At 40.4% G+C, this 25,483-nt stretch overlaps 1 protein-coding gene across 6 annotated transcripts; it reads left to right on the top strand.

Annotated features, from left to right (window-relative positions):
- The first annotated feature begins 16,469 nt into the window (after positions 1 to 16,469).
- Positions 16,470 to 23,524, top strand: eomesa (eomesodermin homolog a). Of its 6 annotated transcripts, none has more exons than XM_074614269.1 (8): positions 16,504 to 16,638; positions 17,416 to 18,680; positions 20,546 to 20,700; positions 21,452 to 21,573; positions 21,800 to 21,958; positions 22,145 to 22,206; positions 22,333 to 23,051; positions 23,184 to 23,524. In XM_074614269.1, the coding sequence occupies exons 2-8, from the start codon at positions 17,926 to 17,928 to the stop codon at positions 23,195 to 23,197; spliced, it is 1,986 nt and encodes a 661-aa protein (XP_074470370.1). In that variant the 5' UTR covers positions 16,504 to 16,638; positions 17,416 to 17,925; the 3' UTR covers positions 23,198 to 23,524. The 6 variants fall into 6 exon arrangements, with proteins under 6 accessions (XP_074470374.1, XP_074470370.1, XP_074470369.1 ...); XM_074614272.1 differs by having other exon boundaries at positions 16,505 to 16,638; positions 17,416 to 17,618; positions 18,012 to 18,680; positions 22,333 to 23,524; XM_074614271.1 differs by having other exon boundaries at positions 16,506 to 16,638; positions 17,416 to 18,229; positions 18,341 to 18,680; positions 22,333 to 23,524.
- Positions 23,525 to 25,483: the final 1,959 nt, after the last annotated feature.

Below are 25,483 nucleotides of genomic sequence, written 5' to 3'. Positions count from 1 at the left end.
TGGAGCTCCACCACCAGAATGACAGCAGAGCTCCAACACTCCACGCTACAGCCTCTAAATGTGGAAAATGAATTTGTGTTTGTCAATTTGTGCTAATCAACGTAGTACGAGGAGGACTGTATGTTTTGAATTTGAAATTGTAATTACAAGACTTTGTGGTTTGTAGTCATAAGACACAAACGATGTTGGAGAAAGTTGCTGTTTGATTATTTACAAGTTACTTCTGTATCTTGCCCTGACTACTGATAGAAATAATCATATTAAATGTGTTACTACTTTCAATTTACCCACCAATCAAATAAAAAAAAGAGTTGAAAAGAAAGTATATCGGAACGCAAATGAATTCATTTAAAAGGTTTTATAAGTTAGAAGCAGCTGGAGTTGCTATTAAGATCTGAACAACAACAAATACGTTACGGTATTAATACGTTAATCGGTCTAAGAACCTGGATGATCCTAAATCTCCACATTTGGTTCAGCAGCTCAACGCTTTTTATTATAATTATTAATACACAGTACGACGTACAGTATCTGTTCTGCCAGTAAGGTGTTCTGTAGCAAATTTTTGTTGAAAGAAGGAAAATGAAAGTGATCGAATACTTTCAGAAAGTAACCAATAACTTGGAAAAGTGACCTGCCGAGTTACTTGTCACCCCGACAGGACTCAAACGTATTATTATTAACCAGAAGTGCCTAAAGGCATCAAAGGAGAGGCTTCTCTGTCGGTGCTTCAAACATGAAACCACTTCATAATAACATTCACCTTACTTTAATAATCCACAAATGTGTTTCTGATGCAGACAATATTTATTTTTAATCACTTTTTATTACCTGGGTCTAAACATATTACATTTCTTACTCTTATAATGCTTTATATATATAGGGATATACCGATACCAGATTGGATATCGGGCCGATGCTGAATCAAAACAACAGGCCATTCTATTAAATTCAATTCTATGTTTTTAATCCCTGTTTAAGTTTTGACCAATTTGTTAACGCATTAAAAAGTTTTACACCTGAATTGTAATTCCTGTTAATTTTGAAGAAAGTTGTTGGTGCATTATTTCATATTTTAATAATAAATATCAATTCTATACATTTATATCTATGTATTTATTTGTTACATTTTGTTATACAAAGTTAGGAAAGCAATGTTTAAGTCAAGCCTGATGTTGCCTCACACATAAAAGAATGATCAGTCTCTTCCACGCAGTGAGACATACAGCTTATTAATTAAACACTGGTATCAGATCGGTACGCGGTATCAGCCGACACCCACAGCCCAGGTATCGCTATCGGTATCAGGGCTGAAAAAGTCGGATCAGTGCGTCCCTTTTTATTGATAGACATAGTTAAATAAAAATATTTTTTTTAAAAACATAAGCTACATTTTTCAAAAGCAAAATTATATTAATTTGTGAAATAAAAAGTCTGTAAAAATAGAGAACAGAACCAGAACCTCACTTCTACTGTAGTGTAGACAAGACAAACGGCAGCTTTGTGTTTCCTGTTGTGGTTTGTGTAATTATGAAATAGAGCAGTCCTTATATGAGAGCATTGTTAAAAAGAAACATTTTAGAAAAAGGCAAAGAGCTTGTGTCGTACTTTAACATATGACCAAATTTGATTATTTAGAGGAGAAGTTGGAAATAAAGAGCCTGAGGCGCTGCGTGTTAAGTATAGAAACATACCTCCTGTTGTGAGCCGGCTCTAAGGGGGATCACTGTGAAAGCTGTGAACTCTCATCAGGAACCCATCCTGATAATGGAGAGATCAGCAGCTCTCATATAGAAGTACATGCACATGTATACGGGGAGTTTTGTTCCTGTTTTGAAAACCTGGCATGAAGGCTCTGCTCTATTCTACACATTGTCTCTGTGAATTATACCCAGCTGTATAAGATGAATCACACTTTCCATTTTTTACTAATGAATATTCATAATTCAACGTTTTGCATATACCTTATCTAAATGGATGGTTTCAGTATCACAGTTCTAATCTGCGTCCCACCATCTGTAGTGTCCTTTAATACAAATGGATGGATTGACGATTTTTAAAAAACTTTTTATTCAGCGTGAAACGAAAAAAACGCACATAATTTAAGCAATATTGAATATTTATATAAACGCCTTTACAGCAGGTCATTGAATTTATTATGTTTCAAATATTACAAGTTTTTAATATCTAACTCCCACCTGACTTTAGAGGTACAAAATGTAATGCCTCTGATTTTCCTCCTCAACTTCCTCCTTCCTCGGTAATGGTGAGTTAACTTGAGTCTCATTAAATGCTCTTTGCGAGTTGTCTGGAGATGTATCTATTCATTAGCTTCAAAAGGGTGTCATGTGTATGAATTATGCTAACAGGATCTAATTAGCAGATGCAAATGAGGTTAGTCAAAAATTGTACTGAAAAGACAGAAGAAAAGCTCCATGGGATAGTTGGAGCTCGACAGCTCACCAACCGCCCCCACGCTGGGCACCAAATGTGATGGTTCGCCCCTGCTGCTGCTCTATACGGGAGGCAGGACTGAACCATAAACACGGACGCGGGGAGGACAGCTGTTCAGAGGTGTTCTCATCAAAATCAACGCTTTGATTTTACAGCACAGTTCTGTGTTTTATTTCATAAATCAAGCTCAGACGTCGAAAAAGCTTAATATCATGTCATTCCTGTAATGAAGGTCCACTCACGCTGCTCCGACTGGAGCCAAAAGTTAACCCCCCCGACTCCTCACACCTCCCCTCCTCCTGAACACACACACTCACACACACAGACATGCATCCCCCTCCCCGTCCCGCAAGAAACAAGTTACACAACCAGCTGATGGAACTCCAGAATCCGGCGTGAAGAGGACTCACTAATAGCAGCCGCCTACAAGCTCCTGCCATTCTGACATCAGTGGCCCCAGACTGTGGAGAAGCTGGCAGGACTCAGGGAGCATGCCTTCTGGCCTCGGCACAGAGGAAGGCCAGCAGGCTGCAGCGTAACACACATACTGTACGCACACTTCATCCTGCAGTGGGAGTCAGGGTGAAGCTAGTTCGGGGTTAGAGGGGGGAGGCAGCAACTAGTGACCCTGTTTATGGCAGGAATCAAGAGAGCTACAAAGAGCAGAGAGCGGGTCGCTATTAATCGGCACGAGTCGGTTGATGCCTGCCTACCCTTGTGTTGAACCCCGAGTTGTGTCGGTCCTGCCAAGACTGGCAGAATGTCAGTGAGCGATGCAAAACTGGGAGGGGTTTCAGCTCAGGTTAAACTACAATATGCCAGGTTGATATGCCATCTGATCTCATCTATCTAATCTTAGATAAAACCGTGATGGCAAGTCACAGGATGGTAAAATAAAAAACAAATGAAGGGTGCACTGGTGGCCAAGCTTTGTTCTGTCTCTCTCTCTCTCACCAAATTTACTCTTATCTCTCCACTATCCACTTGGACACAGTAAAGGCATAAATTGCCCCAAAGTACTTTTTAAAAAAACAAAACAAATGACATTTGCACATTCACCGTAAGGACACAGAGGCACATGATTTTTTTTCAGATTACCTGTCTCATGCACTACTGTCAGGATATAGTGACCGTTTTATAAAAAATAAAATTGTTTTAATCATATTGCTTTGCTCCAATTCTACCTACTGCAGCTTTAAGGAAAGAATGTGATGTGTGCTCTTCCATTGCCTCTCGTACAGCGAGTTAAAAGCAAGAGGGAAAGGATCTGTCAGCGAGATGGACACTTATAGAAAGCCGGAAGTCTTGTAATTAAACTCACATCGATGTAACTAGTTAACAACCAGCCATCACAAAGACATATCACCTGGTTTTGTGCATGCTGGCTCACTGTCAGACTGTTAGAACAGAGCCATCGTTAATGTTATCAGTAACACCTGTACTTTCCCTGCTATGGCAAGTAAAAATATCAGCTGTGAAATAGGACTACTGAGCTGTAAAGGAATATGATGAAATGTTATATTATCATATTATGGAAAGTGTCATTCCCTTTTCTCACTGTATGAATGATAATCTAATTTATGTAAAACTGACACACATTTCATCAGATTGTTGTGACTGAGGTGTGGATATCAATGAAGATTTTTTATTCAAAAGAAATGTACCCAGAGTCCAAGAGATCAAGGCTCCATATTACTAAAGTCACAGAAGGTAACGTATCCTCATACAATGGTACGTATCATATCTTATGAAAAGATATTTTGTTATTTTTTTGTGCGTTTTCCTATGAATGTCCAATAACATGAGCGATCAGTGCGCCTGTGCAGGCCCCTCTGGTGTTTAGGCAACAAAACTACTTGGTAAGGTTTAGGAAAAGATCATGTTTTGTGTTAACATAACTATGGAAATGACGTTACTTAAGTACGGATGTTGTGTAACAAATCAACACATTGTCACTCCCAACTCGTCAAGTACCACCGATTGGTCAGTGCACCTCGGCATCGGAGACCGACTCGCAGGATACCCCTCTTACGTTAGTTTTGGACGTGTCAGGGACAGTTTGTTAATATACAGTATGTTCGTTACATGCAGTGTCCTTTCAAAATAAACTTCTGTTTTCACAGGAAGTTGGGTTTAGGCAACACAGCCACTCCGTTAGGTTTAGGAAAATGTCGTTGCTGATGACTTTACTGACTAGCAACTGATGTGACTCACGGGACTAACGACACAAATGAGTCACGTGACTAACGACTGACGTGACAAAATAAATCAATGTTGCTTTTAGTCTCACACGGGACATGAACAGTAGTCTCCTGTGTTTGTTTAACCCATCCATCCACAGTCGCAAAGGTTGCCTCCATTCATTGGTATCCAATGCCAAGGGGCACTTCCCAAGCGTCACTTCTTGACGAGTTGGGAGTTAGACCAGGTTGAACAAATAAGTCAATGTTTGGGTTAAAATAACTACGGAAGTGGCGTTACTGTACAGAAGTTACGTGATAAATAAGTCAACATTGACTTCTGGTTTCACATCGGGTACGAACAGCGGTCTCCTGGGTGAAAATCCAGTGTATTTAGATCCACCCATCCACCCCGACCTCCTCCCTACGCGGCCTTGCTCGCTCTTTATACTACATCATCGGCCCTGGCTCACAATTACGTGGATTACGTACGAATTGATTAAGTAGGAATATACAAACTATAGTGTCACTTTTCGTAGGTATAGCTACAAACAGTGTATGAGAACAGATTGCAGAAGGTGAAAGTATACAGTATATATGTATTCATATGCAAGTTATATCAGTGGTAACTTGTGAGCAGAAAGCATTTGAATGTTTTACTGATGAAAATGTCAAAGAGCTTGTGAGCCTTTTGGCTTTCTATAGATGGTTGTCAGCACTTGACCCCTGGAGCTCTAGTAGCAGGGCAGTAGCTTTGCTCACAATGTGTAACATTTACACTTGACACATGTCTAAAATACACAACACTACTGTCACTATAATTTCGACTTTAAAATACCCCTCTAAGTGATTTTGAATTAGATTCAGTGAAATCCGGTAGAGAAAGTGAAAGAGAAAATAGCTTTATGGTGGTGTGAGACCACCCACTCACTCCTCTGCTCTGCTCTGGGTGACTCATTGCCAACCACCGCTAACCACACAGGTGATATGAACCCTAGTCTTGTCCCCAACACCTACGTAGATCGCTTCTAAAGCAAAATGACATATCGACAAGTTCTCATGGACTCTATTTGCCCCTATTTTCCCCATGTTCTCTATGGTGCAAAAATATCTCTTTTTACATTGAGAGTCTTGTATTTAGGCTTATTAGTGTATCCTTAAAAAGGCTGTGTACGCCAGGCCTTTAGTGCATGCAACTGTTATTGTTCTTTCCATGCACATCCCCTTAATATTTCTGACATTGTTCTGTCATTCAACAACTCTACAGGCAACAAGCAAAACCAAAAAGCCTAACAATGAACATAATTAATTGCAATTTCACAAGACGTGAAAACAAAGCAAAAGCAGTTTTTCTTCCTTGTTCATTTTGACTGTAGCAGATCCCCTGTCTTCACACCTCCCACATTGGTTTAACGTGTTGCATTGTCCCCCACACAGCTATTCACGTACACACACACACACACACAGCAGAAACACACTGAGACCCACACACGCACTCACACTCACACAGCTATACGAAGACCACATCGGCCTGGGGCTCCCCTTTTCTCTGCTTCTGCACAAAAGGTGTGATCGCTCGTTGGTCGTGGTGAGGAGGTGGGGGACATTCTTTAACCAGGGATGGAAGGTATTAGCCTGGTGGGTCCTCCTCTGCCGAATCATATGTTGAACTGAAGGTTGGTCATCATTGGTGAATGGGGATGCCCCGATGAATTCATCGGAACTGTGAAGGACAGTTACTGTTCGGTGGTTTCTTGCACCGTCATGGAGTTTATGTGCCCCTCGACCCTGCTTTCCAAAAATGAAGACTCTAAAACTAAGCAAAAAATGCAGTGATACCAAATCTGACTTCACTTACTATGTTAAAGGAGTTGTTGGTATTTTAGGAAATACACTTGATCACTTTCTTGCCAAGAGTTAGATGAGAAGATTGAAACCCCTCTTATGACTGTACAGTAAATATGTAGCTGGAGCCAGCAGCTGGTTAGCTTAGCTTAGCACAAGTGGAAGCAGGTGGAAACAGCTAGCCTGGCTCTGTCCAAAGGTCCACCTACCAGCACCTCTGAAGCTCACTAATACATTAAATCTTATATGTGTAATCCATACAAAAAACACATTTTAAAAATGAAAGTTCAGCATGTTATGGGGGGTTATGTGCTGGACTATTGCTGCCTTCAAATGGAACTCGTGAGCTTGCGGTTACGACTTGTGAAGTTGTGCACACGATATGTTTGGCGTTCGAGTGGTTAAGTTGTGAGAACACTGCTGCTAGGAAACGGCAATGTTAATGTTACTGTCGGCGTGAAGCCGCTGAGCCTAACAATTAAGCAAGCTAACAAGTGGGTAAGGTAATGTAGGGAATACAAAGGCATAATGACAGAGGGGAAAATGAGGCCGTTGGAAATATCGACATTTACCTCATACATATTAAACAATTACTAAGAAAAACTCTATATGACTAAAATTACAACATATTAATGTATCATCCACCAAAAATTTAACTTCCATGGCCTCGCAATCTCTGACAACGTCAACAAACACGTCACAACACAGCTTTCTTAAACTTAACTTAAATTTGACTTCAGAAAATGTCCACTGACGAGGTTGTGAATACTACAAGAGGTGGGACTCTTGTGAACATGGTAAACACAAACCCATATGAAGGCTTCATATTTCTTGGCTTAGAGCGCCTGGGCAAGAAATAGTGAGGCACATAACACGTATGACAAATTGTTATTTTTACACTCGATATATTGTGTTAAATAGTGACCTTTAGGGGTGCTGGTGGGTGGATTTTGTATTTTAAGTATTGCGATATTATGTTGTGCCACACTGTATCGATTCTCCCAAACACTGTTTCCATTTTTAATGAACTTCTTAAAAATCTGACGTCCCGCCATCGGGCCCGGCCGCTATTCGATCTTTCGGAGGTTGTAGTGGGCTCAGTTTTAAAACTAGAGTTAAGTTACTGGCATCATATGAAGGAAAAAACAAGGAATCCTTTGGTACCAACTATGTCATACTAGCTTGTCGAGAAAGAGTCTAAATAACGCTCCAAATTTCCAAATTTTGCTATCCCCTGTTTACAGTCTTTATGCTAAGCGAAGCTAACCAGCTGCTGACTCAAGTTACATACTTACTGTACAGACACAACAGTGGTATTAGTCTTCTCATCAAACACTCAGCAAGAAACAAATATATGTATTTTCCCAAAATGTACCTTTATACGATTAATATGGAGCTCAATGCCAGTTTGTCAAACAATACTCTGAGACACAGGGCTTAAATGACGTTATTATTATTTTCCATAAATCACTGCAAGCATCTGTTTTCCGTTTGAAAAGGTCCTCTCTCTCTGACTGGGTCATGAGTTGAATCATCAAATACTTTCAAACCAAGTAAATCACGCCTTGCTTTTCAATCATTACAAGTTGACTACAGGTTATTCAAGTCATTCAGAAACTGAAACATTATTCATTTCATACTGTGTGCATAAACACATGATGGAAAGAGAAAGTCTGAATTTTTTCTAGTGGCTCCAATAGCTCAACATAAACACCAGATTTCTTGAAACGAAGTCTGGGACCATTAGCACTGGGTTTGGGTCCAGCCTGTCTCGGCTGGTCTGTTCTATCAAGGTCCACAACCATCGGATGAACCTCGAAACAAGCGCTCCCCCCGTCAGACAGAATGTTTGGTCCATGTGTGTCTAGACCTCCACCATGTCTGACCCGCCAGCACAGAAGGACACACAAACACTCGACAGACGATCATAAGGAACAAATACAGGCAGGCTCCTTCCTTCCACCATGTGACTTGGATATGCACGCTCACTGCTGTTCGTAATTTCTTATCACTGACACCCACCCTTCCACATCCACATATACACTTGTCAAATATGACACCTCTACCCACAAGGAGGAGACCAGGTTACAAGCCCCCTTCTAGAAAGTCTGACTAAACTGTCCCACCGTATGAGTGGGCCTTCCCTTAAACGTCTGCTGTGGTCTTAGCCCTCAGACACGAGGGCCTCTTTGCTTAGCCCTTTGCATCTCTCCCCTGCTCTCCAGTCAGAGAAGGAGACCAAACCATGGACCACTTCCATGATATGTGGGAGTCCCTGCTGTTTCAGTGGCTGCCAGGCAGGCAGCCTCTTCCCTCTCCCTTCAGAGCGTTTGGCTCCAGAACCGCGGGAGCCCATCTGATGTGGTCCCCCCATCTGACTAGCAGCTCTCTTCCCCGGGCCCAGACGGCTGGAGGGACGGAGCAGACGAGAGGGGCCGCAGATTGTTGTAGACCATTTACATGTAAATACAGAGACCAGGCCCGGGTCTGGGTTCAATATTGAAGGTGTCCGCTGCACTGAGGTCCCCTCCGTGTGTGCATATATGAGCGCGTGTGCACGCGCGCCGGCGAGCGTATACGGCTGTGTGTGTGCGAGCACGCGTGTGTGTGTTCATGTATGTGCATGGCATGATCCAGTACATCTAAATTATACAGCTGCCAAATTGCTGCAAATGTTTTAATACAAAAGCATTCTGTGGTCTCTAATTATATCTAATGGCTGCTGGATGCGTTTCTCCTGAGCAAAAAATAGAAGCCTTTTCAGAGGATAATTTGGCATTTTATCAATTAGTTTAATATCTAATTGCACAAAGCAATGGAAAGAAATAATAATATTGACTTAAGTGTGTCCAATGTTCGTATAAATGAGGCCTTAAAGATGCAGTGAGTAGAATTGGAGCAAATATGATTAAATAAGTTATTTTTATAAAACGGTCACTATATCCTGACAGTAGTGCATGAGACAGGTAATCTGAAAAAAACATGTGCCTCTGTGTCCTCCGGTGTCCTCCGGTGTCCTCCATTGTTCCTATGAAATCTGCAAGATTTCACAGACCGGAGGAAAACAACCAATCAGGGCCAAGCTTGAGCCTTGCCGTCTCTGAGCAGCTGTCCATCACTCGCGAACTCCGATCAAACGGTCAAACTAGGCAGCGCTGATCAAATATGAATCAATATTCTGTTACTGTAATGCCTATTTCTCACATAAAATGTTTGTGGAAACATCTTGTAGTGTACTGTTTAGCTGTAAAATGAGAAAGTTTGTGACCCGGCAGCTATGTTGAGATCAGTTGAGGAAATACCAAACACCGCCCACCAGCCAGAGCAAACTTTCTCATCTTACAGCTAAACAGTACACTACAAGATGTTTCTGAAAACATTTGAGGAGAGAAATAGGCATTACAGTAACAGAATATTAATTTATAGTTGATCAGCGCTGCCTAGTTGACTGTTTGATCGGAGTTCGCGAGTGATTGACAGCTGCCTACGTTGAACAAACAGCCAATAGGAACGCTCTCTCTCTCTCTGAAATGATGTGTGATTGGCCAAAGTCTCCCGTCATGGGCTAGATTTTTTAAATCCTGAAAACAGAGCCATGAGGAGATGCAGAAGTCTAGTTTTCTCTCAGAACACTTGAATTACAATATGCTGAAAGGTTATTATGGAAATTATGAACACTAATATTCTGCCTACTGCAGGTTTAAATGGGGCTATGATGATGTTTTTTTGTTCAACAGAGAGGGGCATCTGAGGGCCTCCTAGCACTGTGAATGTAGTCCCCGCTCCCCAGAGGAGACAGAAGATGCCGAGGCAACATCGCCGCTTCACCGGGGGGGTCAACCTTAAACCATTAATCATGTCTACATAACCTCTCCCACTAGCATATGCCTCTGGCTGGTAGACAGTAAGTCAGTTAGGGCTTTCCTCTGTGTCGCTCTAGAAGCTTTCATACCGGGAGAGAGAAGTGTTAAAACATTCTCACTTCTGACTCACTGATTTAACCACATTGAGGCAGGAGCAGCAGCAGAATACTCCTGTGGTGTAAATCTGTCCAACAAAAAAGAAAAAAAAAAAAAAAGGCAAGTGGAGGGAAAAAAATAAAGGGTCCTCCTGAAATGCAGTTTCTGAGTCAGGGTTAGCAATGTGATAAAAGCCCAGCTTGTTTGGCAGTAATAGTGCGATGGGAAAGGACGGAGAAGCAGGGGTGGGCTGGGTTGGGGTTGCTGCGTCTTGGTTGGCCGCGGCTGGTTGGTCGACGAGCTCAAGTGTGGGGCCGTGTTGTGTCTTTCCCCCCTCCACCCCGGCTCACCCCAACTCTCCTGTTAGAGAGGGCGTGTTATCTTGGAGGCTTAATGCCGAGTCGATACGACTCCGCCACCCTCCCTTACACCTCACGTTCCAGGGAACACATATATCCAGTCTACGCTGTCAAACTTTTAGCACCTGCTATTTTGCTTTGGTCCCTCATGTCAATTCCTCTGGTGTTTCAGGAGGATGGGCCGGGGAGAAGTGGGTCAACAAAGGTTGATGCTAAAATGGGGATGAGGGTGAGACTCGGGCCATCCGGCCGTCATCCACTCTCGCCGTCTTCATGTTCTTCTCATGACGACACAGTGAGTGAAAGTGAAAGGGCGGATGTGTCAAAATCAGTTCAGTGATCTGCTTACAGAATTCAAAGAAAAAAATCCGAAGAAAATATGACCCTGCTGTACTTAATTACATTTTCCCCTGCTGTAGTGTATTCTTTTTCCAAATAGAGTGCTTCAGGGATGACGTATCTTTGTAGGCCAATACAGAAGTTAGAATCGCATGGGTTCCTTTGTCAGAGAGCCAATGGGATTTTTGGCGTGATGACGTTTAGTAGTCTCATTTAGCCACTTGTTAGCAAGTCACGTAAAAGCTTAAAAATTCACGAGTTCGGTATTTATTGATTTATTTTATGTCGTAGAACAAAACGTTAAAATCTCTTCAGCTTGTGTGAACCACAGACCTTATTACAGACATCTAACTATAAACGAGGGCTGTCCAAGTTAACGTGATAATAAAGTGTTAACGCAAATTCGTTTTAACAGCACTAATTTCTTTACCACGTAAACGCAATCAATCGCAATGCAGCGGGCTCAGTTTTAAGCTAGAGTGAGTGAAGGTCATGTCATATTAGCTTTTCGGAAAGGAGATTAAATAATGCTCCAAATTTAGGCTAAATTTGGGAGAGGAAAAACTGTCTTAGCCATTTTCAAAGGGATCTTATCTTATATTATATTATATCTTATCGCGAATGTTTTAATCGATTGACATCCTTACAAAAAACAATTAAAAAAACCCGCTGACTTTGAGACAAGAGAACCAGAAGTGCTAAAATGCTAACTAATTTCTGGGTTTCAGGACTCATTCCTGCAGCTCTCTATATGACAGATTTAACAGAAATGATGTGCATTTATTTCCCATTTCCCCAACATCTGGAAAACATTACTAGACTTGGAGACTTGCTGTAAGCGCGGCAGTACATGGAGATAATGTATTTATGAGAGGATAAAAAGTCAGATAAGAAGAGCACAAAACTACACCCTGCTTCCATACTGTGTAGCCGCTGCTTTTCCCACAGGCCCTGGGTGACACTTCTTATAATGCAGTAATCCAAAAATCATGTTATCATGCCTTGGGGAATCAAATACAGTGAGTGCAGCTCCAATCCTATTTCCCCTGAATGCAGCCAGTACACCTTATTTTTCTAAGATTTGTCTTAACACAGTGGATTATCATTGCCCCCTGAAAAACCTGCGCATCACAAAAGGCATCGGGCTCACATATCCCCAGATACATTTCCTGCAATAATCCACCGCTCCTTCCACACAGAACAAGCAAACAAACACATGCGTGCATGCAGCATCATGCTGACACTGAGACTTAAAGTAGCGTCCGACGTTTTTTTTATGCAATCTGCCGTTCTTTAATGTATTTTGAGGAATTCAAACGTGCTGCATATATAGAGAGAATTCCCGCGGGTCTCACTCACTGACTGGTTGCAGATGGGGAAGATTCCCATTTCATGATAATTTGCTCTGCTAGAGTGACATCTGAAATAGCCTACACGACATCAAACATGAATACACTTTACATATTCTAATGTTCTTTGAGTAAAAAATGCATTATAGGAAGCTTTTATTTTACACATTTGTCCATGCAGGCTATAGAGGGAAAACCTCGTGCTGTTTAAATCACAAACAAGATGGCGGAGACACAAGGAAATAAGAAGTAATTGATGAAAGCAATATGCACCCAAATGGAAATTCATGAAAGCTGTCACCTTGGTATCTTTGAAGACAGCAGCATGTCTGTAACATAAGCTTTCCTTGTTTAAAGGTCCACTGCTTTGATTGAATGTTAGCAACACTGGGAAATATACTGAGGGACATCTTTGATAAACTTGTGAAATAAATTCTTTCCAATAAAAATGCTCCCGAGGATGATGATTTGCGGAGGAGCGCTGCGTTGGCACGGCGCACATTGCACTCGGTTCTTTTCCCAGCACCCCTCCCTCCAGGGGTCTCGGTGGCGAACATCTCTAATGAGACTTGCGTTATTAATCCTTGCAATGGGGTACATGAATTCACTCCCGAGCAAAGGCTTCAGCAGCCACCTTAGCCCATAAAACCTGGAATGCATTCCTTTCATGTGCTCTGTTGATGATCTACTCTGACAACAATATGGTAGGACTTCCCTTCCCCTGTCGCGCGGGCCCTGGCCCGGGGCCAAGGAGGGTCATCTCAGACACACTTGGGCTTTTATAGGTGGTCAAGAAACACGCTGACAGGTCACAAGTGGGAGCTCCTTTATGAGTGGAACCTAAACATCCACCTCATTTGGAATTAGTTCATTTATAGGTGGCCTGTAAATCACATTTATCTTGCTTTCTTGCTTTCAAATGGCAACTTAAGTCTTTGGGGTCATGTTGGAAAACCAAACCACGGCCATTAAAACAACAGCATTGACTTTTATTTTACCAAGATTTCCCCTCTCAATGGGCTTGTAATCCTCTGTGAAATGAATTTGTGAAGTAATTCATGCACTTATATCTTAATGTAAAGGATCACAGAGGCCGGTGTTTGTACAGGTGGCGCGAAATGTCCTCAAAAACAATACTTTCTCAGTAATTTGCTGATCATGCAAGGGCCCATTAAATAAGAAAAGCTATACGGCAGGATTGCACTAATGAGGTGCTGACAGCTCAGGTGTGAAACGCTCGACTTTGGTTCTAATACGAATGCAGCTTCCTTTGATCTATAGATTTACCCTCTAACTACAGAATGACAGCCTGCAGCAACACTGAGTCAAAAGAGCAGCACCTCTGCTACTGCTGTGTGAGAAAGAGAGAGAGAGTGGACATTAACAGACAGAGAGTATATTATACTTGAAGCGATGGTAGGCAGGATGTTTTTGGCATCATTGGGCAAAAAATCCATAATAACCTTTCAGCATATTGTAATTAAAGTGTTCTGAGAGAAAACTAGACTTCTGCACCTCCTCATGGCTCTGTTTTCAGGCAAAATCTAGCCTGTGACGGGAGACTTTGGCCAATCACAGGTCATTTCAGAGAGAGAGTTCCTATTGGCTGTTCATTCAACGGAGGCAGCTGTCAGTCACTCGCGAACTATGATCAAACGATCAAACTAGGCAGTGCTGATCAAATATGAATCAATATTCTGTTACTGTAATGCTTATTTCTTGCGTAAAATGTTTTCCGAAACATCTTGTAGTGTACTGTGTAGCTGTAAAATGAGAAAGTTTGCTCCAGCTGGTGGGTGGTGCTTGGTATTTCCTCAACTGATCTCAACATGGCTGCCGGGTCACAAACATTCTCATTTTACAGCTAAACAGTACACTACAAGATGATTCTGAAAACATTTGAGGTGAGAAATAGGCATTACAGTAACAGAATATTGATTCATATTTGATCAGCGCTGCCTAGTTTGACCGTTTGATCGGACTTCGCGAGTGATTGACAGCTGCTCAGAGACGGCAAGGCTCCAGCTCGGCTCTGATTGGTTGTTTTCCTTCGGTCTGTGAAATCTTGCAGATACCATTAAGAGCACTGGAGGACACAGAGGCGCATGATTGTTTTCAGATTATCTGTCTCATGCACTACTGTCAGGATATAGTGACCGTTTTATAAAAAATAACAATTTGTAATCATATTTGCTCCATTTCTACCCACTGCTGCTTTAATCCTGGATCAAGTTCACCGGCCCGTGATGATCCTCATGATGCATATTTTCGGCGTTTGTTAATTTTGCCTTTTGCATCCGAGCATATTCACTCAAAGCCTTTGGGATTCACAAGAAAATGGGATATTCCTCTTGATTTTGCAAAAATGGAATTACAAAAACCCCCAAAGCTGCTCCGGTGGCTTCATCTTACAGTCTTCCCCTGAGGAATTCTGCATTTGTCACAAAGAGCAGAAAGAAGGTGACAATCAGGATGTGGTTATACGCTGCAGATAAGTGAGACTCTCTGTTGAGAGACGGGTCAAAATAAATAATAGAAAATGCTTTCTGAGTCACTTGAAGAATGCTTGATCTCTAATTGGAGATGTTGTGGTGCAGCAGCAGTCTGGGAAAGGGTCTGGGTCTTGATTGACAGATTGTGTGTGGTGTATGCATGGAGCTCTGGTCCCCTGATGGCCCAACAGCCAGCTCCGCTGTCCCCATTTATGACACGAGCCAATCTGCCTCCAGCCGAGATCCTCCCTCAGCTTTTCACAGATACGTATCCCCATTTTCCCCAAATTCATCTCACCCCCTACTCTCCCTCCAGCTTACTTTAAGACTGACACATACTGCCCACACACACAAACACATACACACACACAGGCACAAGCTGAGTTCACTGAAGATGATGCAAAGTGAGATACAAGACTGGAAACAGTGAGAGTTGCATGCAGCTCTCTTATTCACAGTGTGGAGTTACTTTAATATAACCAACGATGGGAAAGTTCCCAGTTATCCTGATGGGTCACTAGAGGGCGCTGTCCTCATGTCACTGCTCACAAATCCCTTTATTAATATTAGTATTATTATTATGATCGACGTTTGTTGTGCGACATGTTTCTTTGATTATTTCTGGTTTCGATCTCCCTCACTTCCTTCAGTGTGTGTGTGTGTGTGTGTGTGTGACACAGACATGGGCAATACTAAATTACTTTATATTATATTTTATATTTGTTTTATTTATTATTATCTTTTAATTATTAAACAACAACTGTGACTGTGTCCCTTTAATTTTCATTTTCATGGTTTCTTGGCTGGTATGCCTGCAGCAGATTTGTTCAGTGCATCCTTTCTCTCTCCTTCGTTATTTGAATTTCAGTGTCTCGAGTTATAAAGGAGATTTATTTACCACCATTTAAACTCGGTAGTTCACCTCTTTTGTTTAACCCCTCCGTTACTTCAAATGCAAAAAAAAAACAAAGACTGAAAATCACCTTTTTCGTCTGCTTTCAGAATAAGAAGCACATTAATATGAAATTGCATTAAAATATTCCAAATCTACTGAAACTAATTGTAACAGTTTAATTTTTTTATTATTATTATTAGGTAGGCTAAATTAAATTAAAAGGTTAATTTTCCCGAATATTTAATTTCTTTTTTATGTGATCTCTTATATGGTCATTCATTTTGTTACATATTTTGTTACAATTTAATAATAATAACTCCGAAAATAATAATAAAAAAAACATACATATCTATTTCAAGGTAATTTGATTTTTTTCAGTGTCTGAAGGAAGATAAAGCCCCAACAAAAAAACAATATTTATCACCTGAGAAAAGGAGAAGGAAGCATGTCTGGAATAAAAAAAATAAAAAATTCTTAAGCAGAGACAAATGAAGTGAAATAAAATAATAAAAAAACGTGTCTTTTTAATTTCAGTTGTTAATTTTCACTCAGTTTTGACGCTCGATAGTTTTTATCAGAGCCAAGACAGAAACCTGGAAGACCGAGAGAAGAAGAAGAAGAACCTGGAAGTGGAAGAGGCGTCGGAGGCCAATTATAGGAAATAAGGTGCACATGTGATGTTTTCTCTTAACGTGTCTGAAGTGTTTGCAGGAGGGGAAAAGATCTCTGTGTTTGTTATTCATCGAGGATAAGTCTTCTTGGGTGAGTGAGTGGAGGTAATCGGATGAGCCACATCTGAATGTGTGTTTGACAGGATGACTGGAAGCTGAAAGTTTACAAGTGATTGTGCGTCAAAACGCGCGTTATGGGGAAATGCAGGACTCCTGAAGTGCGACTGATTTTTTTTAGTCTTTGGAGTAAAAGGTGGAGAAATACTGTTTTTATCGTTTAAGCCACTTAGAAATTGTCTTTCACTCATATTTGATTGCAAAATGTATGTAATGCACTTATAAATTAATTATGTATACATGCAATATCTGCCTTTAAACTTGCACTATCTGCAACCATCTTGGACACTTTACACTTACTTTACACTATACATCCTATATACCACTTTATAGACTGCACAAATGCACATATTACATTTATTTATTGATGGACTGCACACACTATGTTCACCCATTCACTCTGTATCTTTTATATCTCTATTTATTGTTTTGTTTTTTTATAATTTGTGTATACCTTTACCTCTCCTGTGTTTCACTTTGTTTGCTGATGTTGCTGCTTTGACACCTGCATTTCCCTCCAGGGGATTAATAAAGGTTCATCTTATCTTATCTTAGCTTATCTTATATATAGCATATATATACTTGTATTCTGGGGGTATCGTTCCTATGCAGAGGGTAGTTTAGTTTATTTATTGACTACACTGAGGGCGTTTTATATTTTAATACTTTATTTATTTATTGTGTTGAGTTGAATGTGCTACTTATTTTGTACTGTATTTACCTTGTGCCTTTTCTACCTTTTTTTTCTTTTAAAGGTTCATCTTATCTTTTTTCTTTTCTTCTTCATCTTATCTTATCTTAAAATGATTTGCACAATTTATTGTTAAAATATATCAAATATTAGATGTGTGGTGCATGGAGAGATTTGCCACTTCGGTCTTGGATATGAGCGTAAAAATAAACTTAAAGACACTCGTGACAATTTTTTCTCTTTGGTCTTATTTCTAATTGAATTAGAGTAAGTGCGACCATTGGTTAATAATGGAGAGAGGGCTGGCATGCTTTCTCAAAAAGCTCCTCCTCCTTTCTCTCTTACAATCAGAAACTACATCTTATAAGAGCTGCTGAACATCCCATTTCCAGCCCATAATCTGATCTGAAAATCATAGGTGCAGGAGCTGTTTTAGCCTCCTTTAACCATCATTTCATCAAGGAGGAGACAGAAACAACCTGCAGCACTGTGGTTGTTGTTGTTTTCTCCTTTTTGGGCTGAGATTTCACTCTCTGGAAAAACTCTTTTGCAACTCTTTTATATCTAAAAAACAATGCAGTTAGAGAACATCCTTCCCAGCAGCAGCAGCAGCATCACTTCTTTACCCAAAACCTTTTACAACCTCTCCTCGTCGGACAGTGCCAACAACAGCCCGAGGTCTTCATCACAGCAGCTTGAGTACCAACAAGAAGTGGATCGGACTGAATCCGAGTCCAGCAGCAGCAGCAGCGCTCCTAAGAAGTACCTGGTGGGTACCGGGATGCTGGGAGGTGGAGGTGTTGATGGAGAGGCAGTGGACACTTCTTTCACTAAAAGTGGGGTGCAAGATGTGAGGAAAGGCTCTCCGGTGCTCCTCGGTGAGGAACGGCGTTACAACATAATAGATGAACTCGGCTCTGACAGATACTTCATCTCCTCTCAGGCCAGTTCCGACATGGCGAGCCCTTGTTCCCTCTTTCCTTACGCAGGACAGACCGGCTCCTCGGTGTACACCGGCTCCAGCAGCTCCTCCAGGTACCCGGCGTCGCTCCACTACGGATCCGTGCTGCCGCCGCCTCCGACGGGCTTCTCCTCCGCCTCCTCCGTGTGCACCGGCCGGAGCCAGTTTAGCAGCGGAGGGTACCAGTTCAGCAGCCAGGGTCCGGGCTGTTTGTACCCGTCCTATCCAGGGGCTGGGTCGGGTATCGGGTCCATGTCTCTGCCCGGGTCTGCAGCCGGAGCCAGGGCTCAGGTGTATCTGTGCAACCGGCCTCTGTGGCTGAAGTTCCACCGGCACCAGACCGAGATGATCATCACCAAACAGGGCAGGTGAGCATCACGCGCTGCACGAGGGGCTCTCTAAAGGCCCCATTTAAACACATTACAGGAGTGTTGCAGAGTGTGAAATTCGTTTTTATATTTCCACTCGGCCTGTTTTACACATTTATTTCATTAGTATCATCTCATACCTTTAAACATGCAACTATCTGCCTTTAAACATGCACTATTCTGCCTTTAAACATGCACTATTCTGCCTTTAAACATGCACTATTCTGCCTTTAAACATGCAACTATTCTGCCTTTAAACATGCACTATTCTGCCTTTAAACATGCAACTATTCTGCCTTTAAACATGCACTATTTACACTGTTAAGAATTTCCCAGTTAACAGTAAAGAACTGGCAGCAGGGTTGCCTTTATGTTACTGTGAAATTAACATTATTATACTGTCGCTGAAATTTACAGCTTTGTACTGTTAATGAAAAATACAGTTTGAACTGGTTTTTGTTATTAATTTCACAGTATTTTACAGTTATTTTACTGTTTAAAGATACATTTTATAGCTGTTTTTCCACCTTTCTTTTACATTATCTTACTGATTTGTTTTAATGCACTATTTAGGTTGTATATTTTACATACATTTTAATAAACATTATTTTGTGCCTAGATGAATAGACTTAGCAGGTTACAGACATAGGAATAGTCACACTAAATACAATTAAAGGCACTTGTTAGGAAAAAGGCTATAATAGACTTGTTGACACTTTTCCCAAAAATTGTCTGCCTATAGCTGAGCACAGAATGCAAACCATAACAACATGTGAGTGAAGAACAATAAAGCTAATTCACTGATTTTACAATCATGTACAATGTACAAGCCTCACATGTGCAGATCAGGTCCCAGAATTAAAAAGAAATACTGCATGAAACTGTTACTGATGATACTTTAGACAGTTGATCAGCAGTAAAGTGCTGTTTTTTAAGAATGCATTATAGTTCAGTTAAAAAACGGTCTATAATTTAACAGGTTTTCTTTTGTATTAACAGTAAAGCACTGTTTTTAGCAATAACAGGTTAATACTGTTGAAATCCTGCTGTAAATTAACAGCAATTGTTTACAGTGCACCACAGTGGTGTGCAGAGTGTGAAATTCGTTTTTATATTTCCATTCGGCCTGTTTTACACTTTTATTTCATTAATATCATCTCAAGACATTGCTAATTTTTTAATACCACTTTTTACGCACGAACAACATTTTACGCACCGATCCAAATCTTCCTTTTTTTTTATTTCAAATTGCAAGTCTTCGTTTCTAGTAAATTGTAAATGCGGTAGCAGGACGGTTGTGACTATAGGGAGATAGAAATAGGATGATGACTGAATTGTACACAGATTTTTTTTTGATTGATTATATGAATATGTGTTTTTGTATATGTATGTGTATATACTGCATATGTGTATGTTTGCATATATGTATACAGTACATTAAAAGTACATATAAATAGATTTTATTGTTTTAAATTGTATTTATTTTACTTGTGTATATTCTTTTTATTTATATATATTTTTTGTATATAATATGTTTTTCCTATATTTATACTGGCTTATTTTATATTAATATTAGGTTTATTAAGTTTCTTTGTACTGAGAATGTTATTATTGGGGACGTTTGTGAATGTTTGTTCTGTTGTTTCAATATGAACAAAAAAACAATAAATATAATATTGAAAAAAAAAATTGTAAATGCACAACAATGCTTGCAATTACAGCAGGATAAACATGACAATGATGGAAATTACATTTGTTTCAAATTTAATTTTTAGTAAAGAATCCAAAGTTTAGTTTTTTTTTCCTGCTTTATGAGCACAGCTGTTAATTATTCCTGTTTTTCCTTCTTTTCTCCCCCCCCCCAGACGGATGTTCCCATTCCTCAGCTTCAACATCACTGGACTCAACCTCACGGCCCATTACAATGTCTTTGTAGAAGTTATTTTGGCTGACCCGAATCACTGGCGCTTTCAGGGAGGAAAGTGGGTCACTTGTGGAAAAGCAGACAATAATATGCAAGGTGAGTTAGAGAATTAACACACAACTCATTTAACTCTGGCAAATTAGTATTTTGTTTTGGTTTTTATAAATGCTTGAAAAATAAATCGAATAATAAATTAATAAAACCTGGTTAGAGATAAATAATGGAGCATTGTTGCATTTAGTCGTGACAGTGTGGTGATATGAGAAACAAATCTGGGTGTTAAAGATTAAAATTATTTTAGAAATCGATGCAGTTTTTTTTTTTCTTCACATTTTAGCAAAATGTTTTTACAGGTTGTTATTTTGAGTGTTTTAATGCAATAATTTAGACTTTTCAGTACAATTTTTAATTTGAAATGTCAAGTTATGTCGGGCAACCGCAGTCTGAAATTGCTGGTTAAATATGCCTTTTTAAATGACTGGTAGTAAATTCTTCATTTGAGGATTCATAGATAAGAGAAAATAATTTGAAGAAAAAGAAGCAGTTTTCAGCTTCTTTTAACAGAATTGTAGAATTTTATTTTAATTAATTCCATTAGCCGTTCTTGACTATTAATTTTTTTTTCCATTAAAATAATATAAAAAATAATTTGTTTTATGTATTTTAATTAAATTTGACCTTGATTTTCCCCCAAAGCTTTAAGGTTATTAAAATAAGATCAGCTGTTTTATCAGTCATTGATACATAATGTCAAAAAGCAGGATATGATTTATTATATAACATAATTTGTACAGGATCTCTGCCTTTCTGTTTGTCACATTACTAACTCCGTTATTTCAATTTTTAGGTAACAAAATGTATGTTCATCCTGAATCTCCAAACACTGGTGCTCACTGGATGAGGCAAGAAATCTCTTTTGGCAAGTTGAAGCTGACCAACAATAAAGGGGCCAACAACAACAACACACAGGTGAGATATTGATTTCTAACACGCTCCAATTCACCATTTGCCAATATTGTTTCTGATTTTTATTTACTGAAAATAATTATTTGAATATTACAACTTTCAAGTGTGAATGCCATCTTTAGCGATGGTTAACAAGTATTTTATTTCTGATAAAGAATACAAATCAGTTCACGCAGCCTGTTGTTTGAAGTGTACAGCGTTGAACTCATCACACGTCTCTCCTCTGCAGATGATAGTCTTGCAGTCGCTTCATAAATACCAACCGCGACTGCACATTGTGGAGGTGACGGAGGACGGCGTGGAGGACATGAGCAACGAGGCCAGAACTCAAACCTTCACCTTCCCAGAGAACCAGTTTATAGCCGTCACTGCTTACCAGAACACAGATGTAAGCATTTATTTATTTTAGATTACATTTAGAATGTATCTAGCTATTTAGATACAACTAATTTGAATGATCTTATCTTGAATTGCATGATAAAATATCATTCTTTTGTATTGCTTTTTAGTCACGCACTTGCTTGCCTTAAGATGCACATTGTTTACGCAAGATTTCTTGTTTTTTTTGTTTCAGATCACACAGCTGAAGATAGATCACAACCCATTTGCGAAAGGCTTCCGGGACAACTATGACTCGTACGTGTCTTACACTTCAAGCAGTGCGGTTGATCTGTTTTTTCCTGTGGTACACTGTATGATGCCCAAGACCCTGAATCTTCTATCGCATCTAATGTATTTTGTGTTCTCTCTTTTGCTCAACAGGATGTACACGGCACCAGAGAGTGACAGGTTGACTCCGTCCCCTACAGACTCCCCTCGCTCCACCCAGATTGTCCCCGGGGCCCGCTACGCCATGCAGCCTTTCTTTCAGGACCAGTTCGTCAACAACCTGCCTCAGAACCGCTTCTACACCAGTGAACGGGCCGTCCCCCAAACCAACAGCCTCCTCTCCTCGCAGAGCGAGGACGTCGCCGCCGCCGCCTCCGCCCAGCGCTGGTTCGTCCCACCGGTCCAGCAGCCGGGCTCCAACAAGCTGGACCTGTCCTACGAGAATGACTATTCCACCAGTAGCCTGCTGTCCTACGGCATCAAGCCCCTGTCCCTGCAGACGTCCCACGCACTCAGCTACTACCCCGACTCGGCCTTCGCCTCCATGGCGGCGGGCTGGGGCACCAGAAGCTCTTACCAGCGCAAGATGACCACGGGCCTGCCGTGGTCCCCTCGTCCGAGCCCCCCAGCCTTCCCGGAGGACCAGCTGGGGGCCACTAAAGACAAGCTTCCCGAGGAGAGCGCGCCGCCGGCCTCGACCTGGATCGAGACATCCCACTCGCTGAAATCGGTAGACTCTACCGATTCTGGCGTGTACTCCGTGGTGTGCAAGAGGCGCAGGATGTCCCCCGGGGGCTCGAGCACTGAGAACTCCCCGACCATCAAGTGTGAGGACTTGACTACGGAAGAGTACAACAAGGACAACCCAAAAGGCATGGGTTATTATGCATTCTACACAAGCCCCTAAGACTGTATTTATTGAAACTAAATCTAATTCTTTTGTTTTATTACTGAGTGCTCTCCATCCAATCCCTGTTAATGTCTTTTTTCTCTTTTCTCTAAAGGTGCCAAAGCTTAGTGTTCTCCCCCCCAAGCAAGCTGCACAAGGTTATTTTCCCAGGCCAGCCCCTCTCACATACCTGAGCAGAAACATGCATAGTGATTGTTGTTTTTGAGGAAAAAAATTAAAGCATGTCCCCCTTTTTATTCATTTTATTTTTACAACTTTTATTTTTTACAAATGTGAATTTTTATTTTTTTCCCTCCTCCCCTGCGTATTTAAGTCATTTCCGTTGTACAGTATTCGTGCACTTTAGAATGTGATGTATCTTGTACAAATTGTCTTCATGGAGGTGTTATTAAATGGATAATAAAACGGCTTTTCACAAAGCACTGTCCAAATGTCTTTCTCGGTATGTTTTATTCATAAACTGTGGCTACGGGACATTAAGACAGGCTATTGGCAGCTCTTAATCAGCTGTAAAAAAAAATCCACATGCATTTTAAAATGTGCAATAGCTGCTGAAACTAAACTTAAATAATTGGATCCTATTCATTTTTATTTAAATCTATAATAAAGAAATGTGTTATGCTGTGAATGAGTGAGAAGGGTAACTCTACTGTATTTTATGGCTTGTTATAGAGGCCATGAATTTGGGCCTCTAAAATAGAGGCCCCTGAGTGATTGCTGCCAACAAGTTGACATTGCAACAAATATAAAATCCCTGCATCTGAATAATACAATGCTTTCAAAACGGAGTGGTGTGGCAATAAAATATAGCCAATTTCATCTTATTTTGTATTCAAAATGAGGATTTTTTTACGTATTATCTATCAACATTTCTCATGTCAGCAACTGCAAATGAGTGAGAATTAATTTCCAGCAACATTACTTTGCAAATTATAATTCGATGGGCTCCTGTTGCTTTGAATCTAGCGTCTTTCTCCACTAATAAAGCATATTTAGGGTCATTTTTAGCAGACCTTTTTCATATGCAGACTTATAATCAGGTATCATAAATACAAATAGTCATATGCATAGTAAACAACAGAAAATGATAAGGGGATTGGATGACATATGGTGTTTTAAGGCCACAGTTTATAAGCACTAAGATCATTTCTTTGTGTTTTCTTGCTCCTGGAAATAGAAAGCAGAAATTCTCAGAGCCTGTGGTGTTTATGCACAAAAGAGCTGAGCAATCCTTTTTAAAGCTACAAATAAGTGCAACAAGGTAACACCACAGCTCACATATTCATATGAGATTAACATGTCTTACATGAAATGATTCACAACACAGACCCAATTAGGTGGAAAGCACACAAAAGCACATAGTCCTACTATTCCTTCTGTTGTTGCCATGGTGTTTTTCACGCGTTTTATCATTTACCCAAGTAATGCAACTGCATGTGTACTTAGAAAATATTTTAAAAAACAGGCTAAATGAAAAATGGTCCATCAAGCACCCAACTAAGGGCAACGCACGGCTCAACACCTCTATTTATACGCCTCTCCAAAAGTGGATTAGTGGAGACAAAATCCACGAAAAGAGAAGTCATAATATTCACACAGAGACTACTTGGCTCATGTTCTCAACACCTGTTTTTCCTTCAGTGAAAATACTTCAAATCCTCCCCCATAAGGACCCCAATTTGAATTGATTTACATACACGAATTCTAATTAATTCTGTTGTCAGACTCCTTGACAAAGTGAGGAGTCTGACTAACTCCAATTAACACCTCCTAACAAGGTAGAGTGCTTGATTGCCCTGGCCTCTCAAGGAAAGCTGTAAGAAAAAGACTCTTGGGGAGGAGGAGGGTGGGGGTTCGAGCCTGGAGAATAGAAATGTTTGCACTTGTGCGTGTCAGCAAATTGTATTTCGGGGCATCTGATGATGTTTTTCTTTTCCTTTTTCATGTTGTCTTGACCTCTGCTCATCGTGGTGGTCGTGAGGTGGAAGATAGCTATGAAGATTATGACTGGACAACTACAGGAAGTAGAAAAGAGAGCTGCAGAGATGTGACAGTAATTGATACACCGACAATCGGAGGGAAAAATAATGGAAATTTTAAACGCCCTTAATTTATAATCCATAACTGATTTAGTGGAAATGGCATAAATGTATCAGTCAGAATACCCCAAATAACTTTTTGGGGGCTCTGATGTTAACAACCAATTTTGGTGTTTTCTATAGAGTGGTGCAGGGATGACGTATTTTTGTAGGCCAACCAGGAAGTTAGCATCGTCCTGGGTTCCCTCGAAAAAAAGCCAATGGGATTTCTCCATACAGTTTTGGATTATTGCAGAAAATAAACTCTGTGGCAAACAAACCTTTATGATACTTACACGTTTTTTTCCGTAAAATA

The sequence above is a fragment of the Sebastes fasciatus genome, chromosome 17, assembly GCF_043250625.1.
Source record: "Sebastes fasciatus isolate fSebFas1 chromosome 17, fSebFas1.pri, whole genome shotgun sequence".
Lineage (NCBI taxonomy): Eukaryota > Metazoa > Chordata > Actinopteri > Perciformes > Sebastidae > Sebastes > Sebastes fasciatus.
This window is presented reverse-complemented; position numbering and strand designations above follow the sequence as displayed.